General features: G+C 57.5%; 1 protein-coding gene across 1 annotated transcript; it reads right to left on the bottom strand.

Annotated features, from left to right (window-relative positions):
* Positions 1-1,354: 1,354 nt before the first annotated feature.
* Positions 1,355-21,060, bottom strand: PODN (podocan). Its single transcript, XM_058655316.1, has 11 exons — positions 20,903-21,060; positions 13,863-14,179; positions 12,660-12,753; positions 11,133-11,197; positions 10,090-10,199; positions 8,799-8,955; positions 8,524-8,639; positions 6,726-7,383; positions 4,493-4,641; positions 3,516-3,726; positions 1,355-1,739 (listed from the first exon to the last, which is right to left on the bottom strand). The coding sequence occupies exons 2-10, from the start codon at positions 14,172-14,174 to the stop codon at positions 3,543-3,545; spliced, it is 1,845 nt and encodes a 614-aa protein (XP_058511299.1). The 5' UTR covers positions 14,175-14,179; positions 20,903-21,060; the 3' UTR covers positions 1,355-1,739; positions 3,516-3,542.
* Positions 21,061-22,361: the final 1,301 nt, after the last annotated feature.

Below are 22,361 nucleotides of genomic sequence, written 5' to 3'. Positions count from 1 at the left end.
GCCTCGAACTGGTACCCATATGGGATGCTGGAATTGCAGATGGTGGCCTGCAAGGCCACAGCTCCAGCTCCCAGGAAAGGCCTTAGTCCCAGGATACTCCTCCCAAGCGAAGTTGGGAGCCTTCCTTAGTGATGGTCCAGATGGCCGAACTACTGTCACCCTAGCTTCTTGTGGACAGGTCACTCACCTCCCCTGAGTCATGTCTCTAAGATCTTTCATTCAGTTGAGCCTCTCCCAGCACAAGGCAGGTTTGACAGGTGCAACATGACACACCTCCAAGGGCAGGCCATGTATTGCCTCCTATCAGAGGCTCTCCTTCCTACAGAGCCAGATACCACCTTCCCCTGCACCTCCACCTGCCAACCCCAAATCTGCTGCTAAGAGGACAGGAGAACACAGGGGCTTGTCTCAATCCCTGCCTGGGGAGACCTGCAGAGACCTGGACCCCTCAAGTCTGCCCCAGCTCCCACACCTGTGTGTGGTCCCCTTTCTTCTCATCTGAGATATGACTCAAGGCAAGAGGGGCTGTCATGAGGGCTTTTCTGCAATGCTGAGTTTCTGGGACCATAGGATAAGCTTGTAGGCCCATGCTGCAGTCCTTGCTCCACCTGCCAACTCCTGCCAGACCAGAGGCTACACCCTCTCTCTCAGGAGTTCTTCCTGCACAGTGATTTCACAGGCCTAGAGAGTCAAACTTTGCACCAATTCCTGCCATCTGACCAGGAGATGAAAATGTTCCTATCCCAACCTCCCCAAGCTAGTACCAGTTCCAGGGTCTGACATGACACGTGTGTGTACACACACACACACACACACACACACACACAAGGCCATGGCTGCAAGAGCTGGGATAATGCCTTTATATTAGTTTTCTGTAACAAGAAAAATCAGCATAGATTTGTATCTTTTTTTTTTTCTTAAAAAAAAAAATCAAAATCACCCAGAACTTTCTGCAGGTCCACAGGTGTAGCTGGGTCTCTCTGCCAGGCTCGACTTCTGCCTTTTGCTGCCCCAAGACCCCATCCCCAAGGCACCCAGACAGTGCTCCTGTCAGCCTGGGGTGGGGAGGGAGGATGTTTGCTCTTGGGAAAAATGCCTGTGGCCGGCAAGGGCTCTCAGTGGAGTGGGGGGGGCATGGCACCAGGGCAACAGTCCCAAAGGGGAGGGAAAGGAACAAAAGCCAGCTTTTGTGAGTTTCCATGGGCAGCAGGCACCTGGCCAGAGAGAGCTTGGAGAGAACCTTACAGCTTCTCCAGGGACGGATAGACAGACAGATGGACGGGGCACCCGGCGAGCTGTTCTGGCTACAGGTGAAAGCTGAGAGTGGCAATAGCTGCGGAGGGTTGCTGACACTTGACTGTGTGTGTGTGTGTGTGTGTGTGTGTGTGTGTGTGTGTGTATGACAGAGATATAGACTGGGAACTGGAGCAGGCCACACGTGTGCCAGGACAGACGACACCCTTCCCAGTCTGTGTGCCTCGGAGGGCGTGGTGATAGCAGGGGGGTGTGACAGATTGGAGGGCAACCAGCAGCTCTGAGTGCATGCGTTTAGGAGTATAGCTTGCTGTGTGCACATGTCTGCCTGAGGGACACGCTGTAGGAAGGAGTGGTACCAGGTTCGGTCTGGATTGTGCAGCTCATCCCAGGGCGTGGTGCTGGGTGTGTTCATGGGAGCTTGGCAGATGAGGGCTTGCCGGCTGAGCACAGGTGTATGGGGCGGCAGGAAGGAGTCTGGCATCCTGTGGAATATGTGGGCAGGTCAGGGGCCAACCAAGGCAGGCCTGCCAGCCATACTCAGTACATAGGGCAGATGGCAGGCAGGCAGGGGGGCCCTGCTACTGTGAGAGGAGAAGCAGGCCGCCCCCACCCCCACCCCCCCAGGAAGCCAGCAGGAGCTGCCTGTGCCAGCATGAACCGACCAGAATCTTTGGAGACCATGGCCACTCCCTGAGGCCTCCCTGGGTTGATTGGACTGTGGCCCATGGCCTCCAGTGGCAGCCAGATGCTGTCTCTCTGCAGGCTGCTGCAGGTCACTCATGAGACCAGCATCCTCAGTAAATGGACAGTGTCCCCGAGGCTAAGCCCTGGCCCTGCGTCCACAGAGAGGGGATCCAGGAATACAGCAAAGGGATCCCAAGCCTGGCCCCTCTCTCCTCTCTGTTCTCAGTGTGGACCCCTTACCCATCTCCTCTGTCACCCATCAGCAGCCCCTCCAGCTCCTCCGTGCCCAAGATTCCATTTCAAGTACCATGAACTGCCCCCTCCTGCACCACAGGCATTCCCTGGCCCCAGGACACCTACTCCCTGGCTCCCTCTGAAGGTTTCACTCACTTCTATTATCTCTCACCTCTGTTCCTGGCTATTGGTCTCCTCCGCGCCCACACTTCAACACCCCTTTACAGCACCCCTGCCCACCCAGGCCGCCTCCTTCTATCCTTCCCAGCATGGCCCAGCCTGGCCCATGGATCCACAGCTTCAGCATTCTCTTGATTTCCTGTCCCTCCTATTTCCCCAGCCCTGGCCAAAAGCCCAGTTATGAACAAACCCAGTTGTCCACCTTCTCTGTTCTGCTAAGCACGTGGCGAAAGCAAGAGGCTAAAACCATTGGGCTGATGTGGCTTCACATCCAGCCACCAGACCACTAATCTGCCCGTGGCTGCAGGTGGGAGAGGTACTGACCTTCCTGGGCTCCCATAGGACACCCATGGCCAACGTGGCTGCTCACAGTGCTCCACTGCAACTCACCCCATCAGCATCCATGCTGTCCCTGAGTAGAGCCATCAGCTGAACTGAGCCCTTCCAGAACTTCCCCCCGTCCCACCTCTGCTCTCTCCCAGTTCCTCCCAGCCAGACCCCTGGATCCACTTGCTCTCCAGCCACTCTCCACCCATGTCTGCCTCTGCAGTTGCTGCCCACAGAGTTCCCAATGAATTCTGAGTGCCCAGCTCTCTTGCCTCTTTAGCATGGCCGGCTCCCCACTTCTGCATGTGCCTGTGTGTCCTCACACATGCTCATGAAAGGGGCATGTCTGGGTGTGCACATGTATGCACCCGGTCAGTGCTCATGCATGTGTCTGACATTCTGCATGTGCTTTCTGAATGTGTGCTCATGTGCATATCACATGCTTGTGCCATGGGAGTCAGGGTGCTGGCACCTGGGTGTGCATATGTGTACAAGTGCATGTACATGGGTGTTATGCTCCAGGAATGTGCAAGTCCGCCTTGCCTGTGGTTTTCCCAGCTCCTTCCTTAATTGCTCCAACTCAACAGGCTCCTGGCCTGTTACACCTGCACCATCCATTCACCTGCACTGTACAAGCACCCTCAGTCCCATGTAGCTCTAGGTTGGAGATGTCTGGAGCCCCGTCTCCAGCCCAGACCTGGCTCCTAAGCCCTAGACCTGGTCAGCTCCCATCACTAGGACAAGCTGGACAGAGAATGAATAGAAAAACTCTGGAGTGGGCTCAGGGACAGGAAAGAGACAAATGTCACCCCTACCACTCTACCCCCACCTACCTAGGTCAGATCTCTGTCACCTTGTCACTATCTTGGTTCTTCCTCCTCTTCTTCTTCCTCCTCCTCCTCTTCCTCTTCCTCCTCTTCCAAGTGGCCACGGTCCTTAGAAACATCACCAACCTCAAAGTTGCCTTCAATGTCCAAGACCTGCAGCTGTGTCAGCCTCCGGAAGGCGCTTTCCACCACAGAGCCCACGGCCAGCTTGTTAAACCTGTGTGAGTCATCCATACCAGGGGTCAATGCCAGGAGCCCGCACCCCTCCAGGTACAAGAGCAGGCATTGAACCCTCCCCTAAAGGCTGTGGTGCAGGCCAGCTAGGGGACGCTGAGGAGCACAGAGCCCAGATTGTCAGGGTGATCCAGTCCTAGGAGTGTATGCGCTCACAACCATCTGGGAGTGGCAGACGCAGGAAAGCTGCCTCTTGGCCCACTCTGGCACTGACCCTGATGCCTGAACTGAGAGGATCATGGATGTACTGAGCACCTGCAGCGGTCTGGGACCTCATGGTCACACACCCCCTGTAAACACACATGCTGCCCTCCTTCCATCTGCTATGGGAGGGTTGGAAAAACCATTCCAGCTCCTTTGAGTGAAAGTGCCCATGACTGGGCACTGGACCCTGGCATCGCTGCAAACCTCCATCCTGGTCCCCAGCACCCAGACAGCACCAAATATCTCCATTCTGGGTCTCCCTTCTGCACCCTGTGCTCTCTGGGCTATGCTGGAAGGATGCTCCTGGAGTCCCTTCTGCACAGGGACATGTGGCACTTTGACAAACCTATGAGCCACTTCAGGCCTAGCCAGGCCTGCTCCACTCTTGGGAGCAGAGGAAACAGGAGTTTATGTGACAGACCCAAGGTCCTCCAGCCAGTCAAGGATGAGAAATGGGGAGTGGGAAGGGGGCAGGTCACCCATGCCCGACCTCTGCCTTGACTGTCCCACTGGAGCTGGGCAGGCCCCTCAAGGGGCTCTCCTACCTGAGAAAGATGCCCTTGAGGTTGGGTGTGGAGTCGAAGGCATGGGCAGGCACAGAGCTGATCTTGTTGTTCTGCAGGTACAGGTACTCGAGTGACTCCGGGAGGCCCTCCGGGATCTCTGTGAGCTGATTCCCAGCGATGTCCAGCAGCTGCCAGGGTGACGAGAAAGTCAAGGGCTCCCACGTGCACGAAGCCCTGAATGGCCCATCTGAATCCCACAACGGCCCTGTGGAGAGGCTGGGCCCATAACCAGGCTTATTTCCCAGATGGGAAAACAGGCTCAGGGGCTTATGTCACCTGCGTGAGGCTACCGAGGGGCTAAGAGGTGGACTCCTGGTATACCTAACTCCAAACTCTTGTTCTCATGGATGCATGTCCCAACCAGATCCCTCTGCTCCAACTCAGAACCAAGACAGTTGGCAGTCACAGTCCCTCCTTCTCCACACACCTGTCACTTCCATGCAACTCATGACCTCTAAAAGGCAGAAGGCAGGGTCCCTGACCCTGGATGGAATTGGGGGAGGCACCCAGCGAGGCTGCTCTGCCATGGGCTCCATGGACTCCAGGTAAGGGATTAGGAACAGGCAACAGGTAGATCAATTCTAAAACTGTCTGTCACACACGTAGTGGGTACAGTGCAGGTTTAAGAATGAATGAATGAATCCCTGTAAACAGGCAAGAAAGGTGGTCCCAGCACCTGACAGGTATGAGCTGGGAGCAAGGACAGAGCAGACCTCAAAGGACATGCAGGGAGCCAGCTGGGGCTCGAAGGGACAATGTGTGGGCAGGAGTGTGGCATGGACAGGAGCGTGGCATGGGCAGGTTGTGTCCAAGTTACCTTTGAATGCGTGGGGAGGACGAGAGGAGAAAGCTCCCAAGCCTGGGATGTGAACAGCAGGGATGGATACGGGCACTGGGCTAGGAGGCAGGTGGCAACACTGGCAGGGTGGGTGATGAGGGGTTGCTGGGCTATGTCTAAGGCAGCTACTGGGTTCCCTGTGGGCACCTGGGTGGATATCAGCCTGGCCCTTACACAACATAAGGAACGCAGCAGGAGGAGCAGGTTGTAGCCTAAACTGTCAGCTCCATGGGCAGCAAGTGACCAACGGGAGGAAGACAGACTCGGGACTGAGGCCAGGCCTCCCAGAGAGCTAGAGAGCTGGGACAGGTTAGGTCTGTCTGTCTGGGTGGCCTCAGCCCTCTGTCCCGGGCTCTCTGTTGACTGTCCCTTCTCACTCAGACTCACTGCTTATTGCCACAAGAGGTGCCACTCCTGCATCCAGACATCCTTGCCCAACTCTGGCCATACCAACCACACACAGTGACCATCCCCTTCTCCAGCCCTTCACAGGCTGGCGAGGTCAGCCCACCCCTCTCAAGGCCTGGTCTTCTCCATGTCCTCCAGTACCTGCAGACAAGGGAACCTGACTCCATTGCCACCCCAAGTGCCTGCAAGTTTCTTTGAACCAGTCACCCCCTCTCTGCAGCCCTCAGCTGCCCACACCTTCCCAGAGTTTCTCAGGTGTGTAACTCAGCCTTAAGGGACATTCTGCCCTTCTCCTCTCCTGGACCTGGGCTGACCCAGCACGAGAGCCACTACTCCCTCCCACTGAGCTCACTTCCTAAGGTCCAAACTCCTCAGGGAATACCTGAAGATGCATGAGCTCATTCCTGTCAGATGAACTGCTCCCTAAAACCCAGACTTCTTGCTAGCCCCTACCAGGCATGGGCTCTGGGCAGCACACTGGAAGCAAGAAGGCACTGGCAAAATGGTCATGGGCAAATGCGATTAAAATCTAAGTTTATTTGTGTCCCTCCCTCAACACACAAACACTTTTAAATCTGTGCATGGTCTTTAAAATACACATCTTTATATGAACTTGTGGATTTACTTAATTATTTAAAAGGCAGCGACACACAGAGATGGACCGACAGAGAGAGGAAGGGTGGGTGTCCGCCCCTCCTCCTTGGGCTGCCACTGCAGGAGGGGGCAGCGGACAAGACCTTAGTCGGCCACTTACAGGAGAGTGGCAGGAATTTGGTCACTTGAGCCATCATGTTGCCTGCCAGGGTCTGCATTAGCAAGAAGCTGGCCTAGTGAGTGGGACTCAGAAATGCTACTGGTCCAGGACTGGTGCCTTACCCACGGGCTACATGCTCATCCCATCCCAACCCTTCAGAAGACCCCCTTAGACGTCCCTAGGCACGACCCAGCCCCTCCCCATCCCCTTACCTGCAGATGGGCGAGGTCAGCCCAGGCGCGAGGCCCCAGGGCCCGGCTGCGCAGCCGGTTGCCGGTGAGGTAGAGTTCGCGCAGCTGTGCCATGCCTGATAATGCCCCGCGGGCCAGGGCGGCTAGCTCATTGCGCTTGACCTTCAGCACGTGCACGTTGCGGGGCAGCCCGGCCGGCAGCGTTTGCAGGCGGTTACCAGACAGGTCCAGGGAGCGCAGCAGGCGCAACTTGCGGAAGGCGTCACGGTGCACCTGCGGGCTGGTGATGCGGTTGTAGCTGAGGTTGAGCTCCTCCAGGAAGTAGGTGGTGGCGAAGTCGTCACGGCCGATGCCCGTGATCTGATTGTGCAGGATCATGAGGGTGCGCACGCGACGGGGAAGGCCGCTGGGCACCCGCTCCAGCGCATTGTTGTATAGGTGCACCGTGTGTAGCCGCTTGAGGCCCTGGAAGGCTAGCGGGTGGATGCCCTGTGCCCGCAGCTGGTTGCTGTGTAGCAGCAGGTACTCAAGGCTGCGGATGGGCGTCAGCACGTCGGCGTCCACACTGCGGATGACGTTCTTTTCCAGGTGCAGCAGCACCAGGCTGCGGGGCAGCCCGGCTGGGACCCGCGTCAGGTTGTTGCTGGACAGGTCCAAGTACTCCAGGCTAGACAGCTTCCTAAGGAGCGAAGGAGGGAGGCGGTGAGAAGAGCTGGCCTGCGTCCACGTCATCAGCTTGTTCCCACTGGCCTTATTGCAAGGAAACAGCAGGGAGAGGCCTCTCTAATCGCCTCCAGCCCTGGCTCCGGTGGCTGGGGTTTCTCAGTCCTCTAAACTTCTCTTCCAAGAACATGAGTGGAGGAGGGATCTAGCAGTTTCTGATTTGGAGAACACTGTCCTGTCTTTAGTTTACCTTCTGTGATTACCCTGGGCCCTAAATAATGAAAATGCAGGGTAGGCATGTGGCATGGCAGTTAAGAGGCACTGAGGATACATATATCCCATGTGGGAGTGCCTGGTGCTGGTGCCAGCTCCTGGGCTTCCCAGCCGGCTTCCTGCTAATGTGCATCCACTATGAGAGGCAGCAGCTCAGTGTTTGGTCCCTGACACCCATGCAGGCAGCCCCAGGAGTGTCCCAGGCTTCTGGCTTCATATTGACCTGGCCCGTGCTGTGGCAGGAATTTGGGGGAGTGCATCAGAGGATGGAAGATCTCTTTTTCTGTTTCTCTGCCTTGTAAATACAAAGTGAAAATAGAATCTGTTTTTTAAAAATGAAAATGCAGGGCTGGGGTTGTGGCACAGTAGGCTGCGCCACTGCTCGTGACGTCGGCAGTCCATTGGGCTGACAGAGTCCTGGATGTTCAGTTTCTGATTCTGCTAATGCATCTGGCAAAGCAGCAGAAGATGGTCCAAGTGCTTGGACCCCTGCCACCCACGTGGGATATCTCCACGGAGCCCTAGGCTTCTGAATTCAACCTGATGCAGCCACACTGTTTAGGCATCCAGGGACTGAACCAGCAGATGTAAGATCTCTTTCTGTCTCTCCCTCCCTGCCCCTCTGGCTTTCAAATAAATAAACTTTTTAAAAGTGTATTTGCCTTCCAAGAGAATGCTGAGCCTGCATTTCGTAGGTAATTTCTTGATTCATCCTGCATGCCAGACATGTGGTCACTTTTCTTGGGGACAGAGCCCTCCACATGGGCCACATGGGCCACATGGGCAAGGGAAGTATGACCGAGAGGGCATGGCTGGGGGCGGTCCCCTGGAGGGGCTTCCTGGCTCTGCAGCCACACTGAGGGTGGCTGAGACGCCCACTCACCAGAAGGTCTCGTTGTCCAGGCCCTCGTCCGTCAGGTAGTTGTTCTGCAGGTATAGCTCACGCAAGTTGCTCAGCTCGCTGAAGGCGCCTGGCGGGATCTTCTCCAGTTTGTTGTTCTGCAGGCGGGAGGGCAAAGCAGCAGAGCAGGAGGGGAAGGTGAAGGGTGAGGGCCTCTGTGCCCCTGTGGCCTGGACCCTTCACCCTCTTGCACGTCACTGTTCTCAAGCCTCAGTCCAGAACCTGCCCTTCCCTTCTCCTCTCCCCCACCCCCTGACCTTGAGGTGCAGCTTGTACAGGGCAGGCGGCAGGTGCTTGGGCACGTGGCGCAGGAAGTTGCTGGACAGGATGAGGATCTCCACGTTGCTGGAGCCGTTGAACATGTTGTCAGGCAGCCCGGCGTCGGCCAGCTTGTTGTTGTGCAGGTACACAGACCTGGGGGGTCAAGCACAGGCCCTCACCTCACCTGGGCTCACCCCCACCCTTGAGCCAGCCCCCACCTGGACAGTCTCCAAACCCTTGTTCAGGCAAATCAGGAGGGGTCTGGCATGCTCTTCCTCCACGCAGTTAAAATCATTCAGACCCCATCCACACAACCACAGAGAACCACAGCCAGCAGGGAAGGTGCCACTCCTGGCTCTCAGGGGACTCTGCCCTGGTAGCCCTCGAGCCCTTGTCTGTCTCAGGCCCCAGCAGCCCCAGGCAGCCAGGCAGAGTTCTGTAGTACTTTGCCTGCAGACAGGACCCATCCTGCCTGCCCCTTTGTCCCAGCACCCAGCAGAGGCCTTGGCTCAGAGGGGAGCCTCATGCATTTAGCAAACATGGTGAATGTGCCATTGCATGTCACATGTGTGTACACATGTGCAAATATAGAACAGTGCATATGCATAGAAACATATAAACAGAGGTCATGTGTGCCACACTTGGAAGACACATCTGCCTCATGAAGCAACTGCTGGGAGGAAGGAAGACCAGCAGCAGGGGGTGTATGAGGATGCTTCACAAAGCCTGCAGAAATTCATATTGTGAAGATACTCTGCATGCACTTCCATGAATTTTCTACCAAACTAAGTTTATCTTTTACTGCCACAAAATACTCTGTGATTGCTCAGTCTTGCCTCGCTTGTGCCTCAGTCTTCCTATCTGTACAATGGGACTGTGCATTGCGACACTCCTCCCCCACCACCCCTGCCAGGTCCTCCAGCAGGATTGGAGATAGCCACGTGAGTCACAACTCAAGGACAGGGAAGCTGTGGGCTCTGCGCAGTGCCTGCCCCCCTCCCTCCCAGAGCACACAGCTCTGGCCCACCAGCTGGGGTGCCCACTGCCTCCACCACACTTCCAGAGACTGAACAACGGGGCCACCCTTGCTAGTGTCCCCAGGGCCCACAGACCACAATCCCTGGCCTGGTCACCTGGGCCAAGTTCTCCTTGTCCTCTGGCCCCAGACGTCTGGATCTCAGGTTCCTGCAGCTCCTCAGGGTCCCTCCCCACAGCCACCACATGGCAAGCCCTCCGGTGGCTCCCCTCCCTCCAGCCTAAGCCCAGGGCAGCCCTCTGACCTCTGACCTCAAGTTTGGCTTCTGCCCAAAGGTGAGCCCATAGATCTTGGTGAGATAGTTGGCAGCAAAGTCCACGCTGATCAGGGCGTTTGGCAGGAATCGGGGTGCCAAGGTCAGCTGGAAAGGGAAGAGCCAGGGTAGGAAGACTATGGCCAGCTCTGCGCCTCAGTATCTGGTGCCCAGCTGTGCCACTTCCTGCCACCCAGGCCACTTTCCTAATGCAGAACCACCCAGAACCTTCCTAATGCCACGGCCCCTGATGAAGCAGAAGCAGAACTCTTTGCTTCCCACCAGCTCTTAGCTCAGCATTCAAAGCCTTCAGGACCTACTCTAGCCCAGCCAGCCCTTCGGGGCTCATCCTGGGGTGGAGGGGGTAGAGGCATGGCTGCTCAGAGAAGGGCCAAGCAGAGAGAGACACAGGAGTGTCAGATGAGTGTGTGAGCCTGCACCTGAGGGCTGAGGTCCTGTGCCCCTTGCGGGCAGGAACAAGGGGCACTGGGGACGCATGCAGCCCGGAGTAGGAGTTGCACTACGCACAGAACCAGCAGGGTGGGGGAGTCAGGTCTGAGGCTGTGACCCTAGAGGAGGGGCCTAGGGGGCAGGCCAACCTCTGAGTGTTCAGCTCAGAGAGCAGGAAGGCCTGGAGAGCGCCAGTGGCCATGGCCATGGAGCAGGTGGACAGTCAAAACCTGAGAGATGAGCGGTCACCACGAGAGTTCAGAGACAGAAGGGGCAGGGGCAGGCCCACCAACTCTTAGAAGCTGGGTGTCTTTGTGCTCTCCTGCATGTTGCCCCTTTGCCCGCAAGGTGCCCTCTCCCCACTCCCAGGGCCCCTACTGTCCCCAGGGACCCTCTTGTCATGGCCCTACTCTTCCCCTCTCCACTCTCCTCCACCCCTGAGGCCTTGGTCTCTGGCTTCATTCCTGATGCCTCCCACTCCTCCATGTCCTGGGCCCCAAGGGCAGGCTTGTGTGTACTTCTGCACCACCAGCCCCAAAGAGCCCCTCCCTCAAGGAGGAAGTGCACAAAGCCACCTGCGGCGGCCCTCACCTTGTTATTAGCCAGGTACAGATAGTTGAGGTTGGCCAGGTGCTCGAACGCCTCCTCGGGGAGCCCTTCAAAGGACAGGCATCGGTCAGAGCCCTGGATGGGGGAGATGCTACAGGGGAGCACGAGAGCCCACCACTCCAGCTCACTCTGTCTGGGCCCATCCCCGTGTCTCTCCCCAGCCAGACCAAGGGGCCTGCTGGCCCAGGCCCACTTTCTTCCTTCTTGTCCATAGGGACCAAGTTCAGAGGACCAGAGGACTAGGCAGAGGCGTGGCTGAGCAATCTGGGAGGCCAGATGGATGGAGGATGTGCCTGACCCAGAGCTCTGCCCTTGCAGACTAGTCAGAGGGTCAGAGCTGCCCTTCACACCCAGCCCCAGCCCCAGGAGGCCGAGCTGGGAGTGGCTGGGTGCAGCACAGGACAACAGCCCTAGGGGGCCTCCCCAGCACCTGACTGCCCTGACCCCATCTAACAGATGTGACATGGCTAGGAGCCTGGGAGGGCGGTCCTTCTCCAGCTGGGGCTGGCCTATGACCCTGAGTTCCGGGCTTCGGCACTCTCAGATGCTGCAACTGGTCCAAGTAGCTAGTGAGGGGAATAGTTACATAAACCGCAGGCAGGGTTCCCTGCCCCTGCCTGAGACAGTGGGGAGAGTTTCTAGCAGCATGACAAATGGCGCTGAGCAGGTTGCTAAGGGAATGGAGCAGGTTCTAACCAGTTCTATAAACAGACAAGACTGCCCTGGACTGTGGTGATGGCTGTAAAACCTCTGCCTGGACCCCGCTCAGCTGATCATGCTTGACATGGGCACTCCTAACGGTACAGATAGTTGAGGTTGGCCAGGTGCTCATACCCCAAAAATGATAGTTGTGGTTATTTACTCCCAGTTGATAAAATTATGGTGTTTCTTCCCCCATTTTTCAAAGCTTCTATTCTAATTATATATTGTTTTCATCATGAGAAAATAAAGAAACTCTGCAACTCTGAGATTCTAAGGGTCCTCTGTGATCCAAAGCCCACATGACTGGAGTTAGTGCTGCAGTGGAGCCACGTTAAGCCACTGTCTACGATGCTGGCCTCTCATATGGGTGCTGGTTCAAGTCCTGGCCACTCCACTTTTGATCCAGCTCTCTAAAAATGCACCTGGAACAGCAGCAGAAGATACACGGGCCCCTGCATGCACATAATAGGAGACCCCGATGAAGCTCCTGGCTCTTGGCTCTGACCTGGCCCAGTCCCCGCTGTTGTGGCTGTTTGGAAAATGAACCAGTGGATAGAAGCGCGTGCTCTCTTTCTCTCTCTCTGTCCTGTCTTCTCTAAGTCTATCTTTTAAATAAATAAAATGAATCTTAAAATATAAAGAGTTCATGACCAGATCTTGGGACCTTAAGTCCCTGGCCCTCTGCCAGGTCTCAGGAGCTCACAGGCCCTCCTGCAGCCCTGCTGCCAGCCTGGGCCAGGGTCTCCTGGCAGCACCCGGGCTCTAGCTCCCTGACTGCTGTCCCTATGGCTCCAGGGATGCCCTCACCTCGGGATGTCAGGCGGTTGTTTTGGAGGTTCAGCGTCTCCAGTCGGTGTAGCCGAGACAGCTCCTGTGGGAAGATCTTCTCCAGCTGGTTGTTCTGATGGGGCCAGAGGGCGAAGGTGGTATCAGCACAGGCCGGGGCATCTGACCCTTAGCCCAGTCCTCTGAGTCAGCCTCTCTGTTGGGGACCACTGCCCCCCATGCACATAGACCCTGGGGCCAGCCTTGGACATGGGTACTAAGGCATGGCTTCAGGGCTCTGGCTTTCGAGTAGCCCAGACGTGGGCCTCTCTGGTATGGACTGGGCAGCTCCACCTGGTGCACTGGCTCCCCTCCAGATGAATGTGCTTCTGTGTGGGCCCTGCATGGTGTCTGCAGCTGCTACCCCAGCCACAAACCACTCTGCTCTCCTGGCCCCATTCTCCTTAAACCCATTAAAAAGCTTCATCCATTGCCATCTCCTCCAAAAGCCCTCCTAGCCACTAGTCCATCCCCCTTCTGTCTCTATTTAAGGTCTCCATTTAGGCCTTGCCAGTCTGTGAGCACCTTGAAGGGCAAGGGCATGTGTAAGTCCTCCCCAGCTGCCTAGCATCCCACCCAGGGTCAGAGGCACAGAGCAGCTACAAAAGGATCAGCCAACAAACCTTGAGCAACCCAGGATCCCTTCCTGTCACTGGCTGTCTTAGCCTTGAGCACCCAAGGCTGCCAGCCCAGCCCCCCTCCCCACCCTCCAGGCCCCCTCCAGTGCTGTGAGACTATGGCAGTGGGGGGCAGCGATTGCTCCTAGCACAGAGCCTGGGCTATGGAAATGGGGCCATCTTGGTTGCATTAGCACTCCCAGATGTCCCGGGCAGAAAGGCTGTCTACTTCCTGGGGTTCCCAACTGTGGTCTTGCCCCAGATCTCTGACCCCTCCCCTCCCCTCAAGCGCTTTTGCATGGGCTGCTCTGCTCTGCCCTGCCTGGCCCTGAAGTGATATCTCCAGTGGTCTGGCTGGTCCAGGCATGTACAAGCCATCCACAGACAGCTCCGCCAGCACTAAGTAAACACAACTCAGTGCTCTAGACCAGCACCATGTGGGAGTCTCCCAGAAGTCCCATGAGACCCAGCACCCCGTATCGGGAGACAGGGAGCCCCAGGTTTTGGAGGTTCCAGGTCTGTCACTCCCTCCCCGCCACCACGACCGTTTATGCAGCCACGGCCTCACCTGCAGTGACAGGTGGCTGGTGTGCTCCGGCAGGTCTCCTGGGAACTCCCGCAGGTCGATGCCCCCGCAGTCTACCACGCCCTCCTGGGAGCAGGCACATTCCCGTGGGCAGTCAGCTCCAGCGGAGCCAGGTCCTGGCTCGTCGGGGCTCAGGACCAGCACCGGCTCCTCCTCCACGAATTCATTCTCTTCAGGGCCTGAGCTGTGGGTGCCACTGTGGCCGAACCCTGGGGCCCTCACAGCAAGCACGGGTCCCAGGTGCAGCTGCGGTGGCAACAGCAGCAGGAGCAATAGCACCCTGCTCTGTGCCATGATGCCTGCAGGAGGGGATCGAGTCAGATCCACTAGGACGCTCCAGATTGGCCATCAGGGTCAGGGACACATGGCCAGGGCCCTGGTGGCACAGGCAGCGGTGGGAGAATCTGTCCCACCTCCAGCAACCAGAGACCCGCAGGGTGCATTCCCTGTCTTGCCATTCTCAGACCTAGGGACAGTCCCTGCCTCTGCCTGCAAGGCCTCCCGGGCCAGTGATTCCAGAGCCTCTGCCAATTCCTCACTGCAGAACTGTGCATGTGTGGCTACTTTCACATGGATCAACCTTTCTGCCACCAGTGACTGCTATGCCCAGAACCCACTCCAGCAGAACGACTGGGGAGAGCAGTGGTCACTGGGGTGCCCCTGGGGGCTCCCTTACTGTGTCTCCCCCTCACCACCCAGGGCCGAGCAGTAGCTGGGCTGCATGACAGATGCTCCCAAGCGTCTCTCATGCTGGGCTGGGAGCAGCTCTGGCCCAAGTGCAGGCCAAGCCCCAAGTCTGGCTCAGAGGCTGAGTCAGGCACCTCCCTGGGCCTAATCTGGCTGCCAACATGCTCAGCTGCCCTCAGCAGGCTCAAGATGATCGCCCAACTGCTGCCCCCTGCATAGCCACACTCCCCAGCATGCTCCCTCCTCACCCCGTGCATCAGGGAGGGGTACATGAGCTGGTCTGGGGCCCCTGTGAACGCAGATGCTGGAGAGCTACTGTCCCAGCAGTCCCATGGGCCTGGGATTTTGGCTCAGGGCTGGGCCCTTAGATTCTTTTCGGGGACTCAGGCAGCATCATGTGATGAATTATAACAGACAGCAGCTCAGAGGCACTGAGCTCACTGACTCTTGCTTCCCTCACATGCATAGTGTAGATCACCTGTCTGAGTAACGGAAGGAATGCTGAGCACTGCACGTGCTAAGTGGCGAGGCCCCACAATCCCTGCTGTGGCAGCCACACCCAAGGAGCAGGGGCCAGGATAAGGGGTGTGCAGGCTTCCTCTGGCATCCACCCCCACTTGAAGCAATCGGCTGTGAGCAGGTGCTCCAGCCAAGTCACAGTCCATAGAGCAGGAAGGAGGATCTGATAAGATGCTGGACCTAGATGGGTAACTGGGAACTTGGCAGTGACCTGCACATCTGGGGAAGAAGCCATATTCTGCAACCAGAGGGCCAGGGCTGCCATCTTGGTTCTGGCCCTAGCCAGCTGGGTGGCTTTACAATCTTAGCTTCTCTACATCCTTAGGGCTGATGGAAATATCCCCATGGAGAGACTGTGAGGACTCAGTGGGAGACATGTGCTGTATACAGTAAGAACCCAAGAAGTATGTGTTCTTCCTGCCCCTCATCTGCTCTGACCACCCCAATACCCACTCCACAGTTCCCTGCTACTCCCCCTTCGCCATCTAGACTCCACTCGGCCTTCTGGCTCAGACCCAAGGCCACATACTGGTTATGGAGAACCCTGCCGGAGTACTGCAGCTACAGCTCTGCCTCCCTCTCCAAGGTGAGGCTCCCGCTGGGTCCAGCCTTGTGTTGGACATTAGGGACCTAGGCAGGATGGGCAAAGTTCCTGTCTTCTGCCTGGAGGGGGCAGCAAGTTCCAGGGCTGATACCCACAGCCCACCCAGGTTGGGGTCACAGTGGAAAAGGGTGTGTGAAGCCCTGGAGGGGAGGGTGTGAGCAGAGAGTGGGGGCGAGGCAGAGCCAGGCTTGTTTTACCTAAAAGGCCCACACAAGCTGAGTAGCCCCTGGCTCCAGTTGCTGGCCCGGCAGGAGGCCAACAAGCTGTATGCATGCCTTCTTGTATCCCTGCCATCCCCATGCCCTGACCAAATGCCTGACTGCAGATCGTCCACACTGTTGCCAGCTCAAGCACCCTCAGCCCCCAGAGCAGCCAGCACCAGACAGAAGTGAGCCTGTCTGACGCCCACCGCAGTCTGGGGCTTTGGGGAGGTGGGGTGGGGAAGAGAATGTGAGCAGAGGTTCTGAACGCAAGCAGGATGGAAGGCCAGGGAGTAGGTAGGGGCCAGGGCGGGGAGCTTCCTCTCCAGCCAGCCTGCACACAGGCTCTTCTTCCTCCTTTTCCTTCAGTTTTATATCTGTAAAAAGCTGGAAACTGTAATACCATTTCATTTATTCCAGGCCAGTTTGAAAACATTATCACCACTACATTGCAGGTCAGGGGGCTGAGAGCCATAGGGCGCACTGGCTGAAGGCTCCAACTGGACTCCCTGCCCAGGGTCCACCCCAACACTGACCCTCTCTCTCCTGGACAAGCTGGGTGCTGGGGACCCAGCCAGGAGATGTGGGCATGGCTGCTATCCTCCAGGGACTCTCAAGGCACTGTCTACTCCAGCAGCCACCTGCTGTATGTGGCTACTGAGCACTTGGAACATGGCTGGTCCAAATGAAGACACATCATGAGTGTAAAACACAGTGGCCACAGATTCCACAGATACAGCATTTAAAAAAAGGATGCAAGGGCCCGGCGGCGTGGCTTAGTGGCTAAAGTCCTCGCCTTGAACACACACCGGCATCCCATATGGTCACCGGTTCTAATCCCAGCAACCCTGCTTCCCATCCAGCTCCCTGCTTGTGGCCTGGGAAAGCAGTCAAGGACGGCCCAAAGCCTTGGGACCCTGCACTCGCGTGGGAGACCTGGAAGAGGTTCCAGGTTCCCGGCTTTGGATCGGCTCAGCACCAGCCGTTGCGCTCACTTGCGGAGTGAATCATCGGACAGAAGATCTTCCTCTCTGTCTCTCCTCTCTGTATATCTGGCTTTGTAATAAAAATAAATAAATCTTAAAAAAAAAAAAAAGAATGTAAAACAGGGACCAGCAGGGTGGAATGGCAAGCTAACCTTCCACCTGCAGCATCAGAATCCCATATAGGTACCAGTTTGACTCCCAGCTGCTCCATTTCTGATCTAGTGCCCTGCTTACAATCTGGGAAAGCAGCAGAAGCTGACCCAAGGTTTTGGGCCCCTGCATTCACTTGGGAGACCTGGAAGAAGTTCCTGGCTTCTGATTGGCTCTGTTTTGTTCATTGCAGCCATCTGGAGCTCTCTGTAAAATTCTGCCTTTCAATTAAAAGGAAATAAATCTTTTTTTTTTTTTAATGATGTAGGCTATCTACTATCAATGATAGCCCCTATAATCTCATTTAGTCTCATATTGATTACATACTTTTTACCAACATACTTGCTTAAATAAAATAAATTTTATCTGTTCCTTTTGACTTTCTACAAAGTGCATTCTAGGAGGTTTTACAATGTGTATGTGGCTTGCATCTCTGCTTTTCTCTGTGTTTCCACTGGACAATACTGGTCTACAGCATTCAGTATAAACTGAGTATTCTAGTCGCAGGGTCATCGGAAGCCTGATGGGTGGAACTCAGGGTCCAGAAGGGCCCACAGGAGGCCCAGCTGCTCATGGGGCCGGGGAAGGCTTCCTCTGACCCACGTTGCCTGACGTAGCCCCCGTGAACGATGAGTGTCAGACAAAATAAAAAGAGCAGAACCAGCAAGGGGGCGAGCATATGCCAAAGCCTGGGAGCAGAAGAGTCCGTGTCGTGATGGCTACCAGGCTCTCTGCAGACCGTCTGACATGAGATGGGTACAGTGGCCACAAGGCCAGGCTGGGGAGGTGGGACTGGAAGGTCAGGTGAAGGAGCATGAGCCATACCTCTGGAAGACCTGCAGCTGCTGTTGAGCAAGAGGGCAAGACAACAGGTTCCCCAGGGAATGGTGAGACTGAGCGAGGCACAGGTGAGGGGCCGGGGCCCAGTCATCCAGCCAGGGCAGAGAGGGAGCGGCTGGGAGGAGGCACCCATGGGAGCAGCTGGAGTTCAAGGAAGGTGAGGAAGAACACCCAGGCCTCTGATGGTGCCAGTCCCAGTGGCACCCCTATCCTGCCCCCAGCTTGCCCAGCCATCTGCAGATCGTGCAACCCTGAGCAGCTCCAACCCTGCCATCTGCTTTGTTGTGTGATCTTGGCCACACCACTGACCTACTTATCCAGCATGTTCTCCTAAAATGACCAAGCAAGGTGAGTCCCCAAGCCCTGTGAGTGTGGGAGAAGCAGTAAGGGAGAGCAGACCCCAAGTCTGCAGGAACAGTGAGTATATCTGCTGAGGAACACGCAAGCCCCTGGGAATAGCACCAACCTAGGCTGTGTCCTCTGCTACCTCAGGGGGACAGCTTTGGAGCCTGCAGGGCCTGGGCTCCAATCCTGGCTGCTGTAGTGGTCTGGGAAGCAGAGCTGGGAGCTGTTCACAAGGATGAGATGAAGTGATAAGCGCAGCCCAGGGTCAGCACCCGACAGGTGCAACACATCCATGCCACTCCTCCTGAGGAAGCTACGGGATCTGCTGTTCCCCCAACCCCACCCAAAACCAGCCAAACCTCCAGGCCCAAAGTGGGAGATTAAGGCAGCACTACAAGAAAAGACAAGGGAGACCCAAATGCAGGGGGCCTGATGGCATCCAGCACCACCTTCCTCCATCACTCAAATTTAGTAGAAACCTATCACCTGCTCAATGCTGGCACCCAAGCAGCTGCCTCCCACAAATGCTAACAGAAATTCCAGGCCTGCAAGCTCACTTGGCTATTTGGAAGACTCGAACCTCAAACACCAAGGAATTTCCATTGCTAGCCTCTCTCCCAGAAAATTGTCTCAAATGCCCCTGCTCTGGGGTATCTCACTATGGTCCCTGGCAGTGTTGGGGTGCTCCTTTGTGCTTCCGCAGCCCACCCCCACCCCCAGTCCACAACATTCTTTAAGGCACAGTTGAACCTTTCCTGATCCCCCAGGCATGGAATGGGAGCTCAGAAAACATTTGTTGAGTTGGGGCTAGCATTTGTGGCACAGCAAGTTAATCTACCAACTGCAGCACCAGCATCCCATTTGTGCGCTGGTTCTAGTCCCAGCTGCTCCTCCAATCCAGCTCCCTGCTGATGCGCCTGGGAAAGCAGCAGAAGATGGTCCAAGTCCTTGGGTGCCTGCACCCACATGGGAGACCTGGAAGAAGCTCCTGGCTCCCAGGATGTAAATGTTGCAGCCTTTTGAGGGAATAAACCAGCAGATGGAAGCTCTATCTCTCCCTCTTTGTAACTCTTTCAAATAAATAAATCTTTTAAAAAATAACAGTGCAAAAGGAGACACCTACTGAGTGAATGAGTGAACTGCCGCAAGGCAAGGTAAGGAGGTTCTGCCATATGAGTTGATGGAATCCCTCTATTTACAGCTTTCATGCCAAGGGAAAGACCAGGACTAAAAGTCTGTGTTGGTGATTCCTGCCCAGAGCTTTGAGCTGGTCTTGGAGGCCGAGCGGGCAAACGAGAGGAAAAGCACTGAGACAGAGGAGAGGAAGAAGCAAAGGCAGGCAGCCCGGAGGCAGAAGGGGGGAACAGGGGGAGCCAGGGCTGGGGGCCCAGGCTGCCCAGGGCATCAGCACCGACCAGTGACGTTGGTGGCAAGAAACTGTCCTGGGCTTCCAGCAGCTTTGGTCAATGCTCTTCTGGATAGGTCTGAAGCAGCCTTACCCACTCCGCCACAAGATCTCAGTACAAGGGACACTTCCAGATTTGCCCTCTAGGCTACAGGAGACTGGACCCTGGACAGAAACCCAGAACATAAGGAAGCAGAACTCCCTAGGGCAGCATCCGGCTCTTCGTAATGACCCGCGGGCCCCGCTCTCTTTCCGGGACCTTCCCAGGACGGGAGATTTTTTTCTGCACAGCCTCCCAGCGGTGCCTTCGGGAGCTGGGCAAACCACAGTTTCACCTGTGCCAACTGTCCCAACTTCAAGCGCAGACGATGAGCTCCAGGTTGGCGACTCCCCGAAGCACTGGCGCGCATCTCTCACACCTGCCAAGCCACGGGTAGTGTGGCCGCAAGTATCCGGCACGGCGCTCTTCCCGCCCCCGCCCATTTCAGCCGCCCTTGCCTGCCAGTCCTAACCCTAACCCCAGTCTCAGTCCCAGTACCGGCCCCAGCCCTAGCCCCGGCCCCCACTGGTCCCCAGCTCGCCAGCCGCCCGTGGTGCTTGAGCGCACCCGCCTCTCCCCTGCCAAGTCGGCCGGTGGCTCCAGAACCTGTAATTTGGAGCCTCCGCTGAGCTCGCTGGTAGGCAGGCCCCCGACTCCGCCCAGTCCCATCAGTCAGACCGATACCCTGGTCAGAGGCAGCCGAGCCCCAAGTGGGTCCGTGCGGCGGACGCGCGGGGTCCGCCTCACCTGTCCACGTGCCCTGGGGGCAGATCTCGGCCCTTTTCTGGGCCTCAGCTACTCGGTCTGTAAAAAGGTCGGCGGTGGGCTCTCTGGGCTCCTTCCCTGTGCAGATGACGTGGAGCGACGAGGGGGTCTTCTGGGGGCCGGCTCCAAGCCAGGCGTCGGTGCCCTCCCGGCTTCCACCTGCCCCCACACTCCTGGTCGCCCGCCGCGCGCTCCCACTCCTCCCGCTCCTCCCTCAGATTCTTTCCAGATGTGCGCAGCGGGAGGGGCCCGGGGCCGGGACCAGCCTGCGATCCACGACCGGGAAAGGCCCTTCCCCAGGGGGCCGCACGGCCGAGAGGGGCGCCGGTCACACTCTCTCTGCAAAGACCCCCGCTTGCAACCCCGGAGAAGAGCAAGAAGCGGCGGTTCCGCCCTAGACGGCTGCACACAACCGGGAGGGCGCAGTCCGCTCCGGCGCCGCCCCGGCTCCCCTGCCCGCCCAACGGCCCGCGCCCGGTACCTGCTGCGCCCCGGCGCCGGACCGCGCCCCGCCGGCCCCGCTCGCTTGCCCGAGTCTCGGCTGCGCGCGGAGGGCGCGGGTTCCTTCCATTCGAGTCGAGCCACGCGCTCCGCGCCGCGAGTTTTGTTGTGGGTTTCCTGCTCCCCGCCCCTGCCCGCCCTCCCCGGCGTGAGGCAGCTGGACGCCGGCCTCCTCCGGACACAGGGTCCCCCAGGCCTGCCCCCTCCCGGCGCCGGCCTTGGCCGCGCCTCCTTTCCCGGGACCCTTCTCCGCCCCGGCGGGGCCGCCGCACCGCGCCCCTCACCCCCACCCAGAGCCCGGGAGGCGGAGTGTCTCGGCCGCAGCGCCTCCCCGTTCCCAGCTTTCAGCAGGGAACTGGACCCGCTCGGGGCCCCAGCACCTGAAGTCAGGGTCCTACCACCCCCGCGCATCTGAGCACTGCTTTTTCCTCGCGACGCGGAGCGGCGAGCGGGGTGTGTGTGTGGGGAAGCTGGGTGCAAACCCCACTAGGCAAGACGACCTTTCCCGTCCACTTTCCCACCCTGGGATCCCGGCCGTGGCTGCCGGCTGCCAGTCAAGACCCAGCCGGGCCCCCTCCAGGAAAGTTGCCGGCTTTCCACCACCACCACCACCACTCCGCCCACCCACCGCCTCCACTGCCGTTGGCCCTGGCCCCACAGCTTGATGAACCTTGAAGGGTGACAGAGTGGGCCCCCGAGTGGGTGCGTGTGGCTCCCTGAGGCGGGCAGTCTCGCGGCGGGCAGACAAGGCGCCCTCTCGAGCCATGTGGCTCCCAGGAGCTAGAAACGCGGCCAAGGAGAGGAGCACTAACGACTAGCAGCTGAAGCAACACGGGTTGGCGCCAGGGGCTCCGTGGTAGAAGCAGTGGGCTGGGCTTGGGAGGGGGTATTCGGTTCCTGGGCGGGGTCACCAGTCTCTCCATACTGCTCAGGTCTGGGCGCCCACAGCTGCCACTCCTGGCAGCGGTCCTGCTAGAGAGTATAAACACATCACACTTGGGCCCCAAGTTGGCTCTGCCTGTCCTGCGGGGTGGGGATGAGGAACCCTGCAGTGAATGGCTCAGACCTTTTGCCATCCCATGAATTTGTTGTCACAGTCCTGCAGGGGCCTCAGAAGGCTAAGGGGCTGATGGAGCCCCGTGACCATTAGCCAGCAGAGTTAAGGACCCAGGTTCTTGGCCTTGCTGTCATTTGCAGATCCTGTGTTTGAACCCACGACTGTGTGCTGCCATTATACCAGTACTTCAACCACTTAGCCAGAAGGGAAATGGGAAATACTTGGCCTTCTTTAGCCTACATTCCAGCCCTCTTCTCTAACTTCTCTGAGAGTTGGTATGATTCACAGGATGGGACGGGGGCCAATGCAAGAGATGCCTCTTGTGTCTTCTCCGGAAGTTAGAGTCTGGATTCAAGTGGAGCCAAAAGAATAGGGCTCTCTG

The sequence above is a fragment of the Ochotona princeps genome, chromosome 2, assembly GCF_030435755.1.
Source record: "Ochotona princeps isolate mOchPri1 chromosome 2, mOchPri1.hap1, whole genome shotgun sequence".
Taxonomy (NCBI): domain Eukaryota; kingdom Metazoa; phylum Chordata; class Mammalia; order Lagomorpha; family Ochotonidae; genus Ochotona; species Ochotona princeps.
Note: the sequence above shows the minus strand (reverse complement) of the source record. Positions and strands in the feature narration are given on the sequence as shown.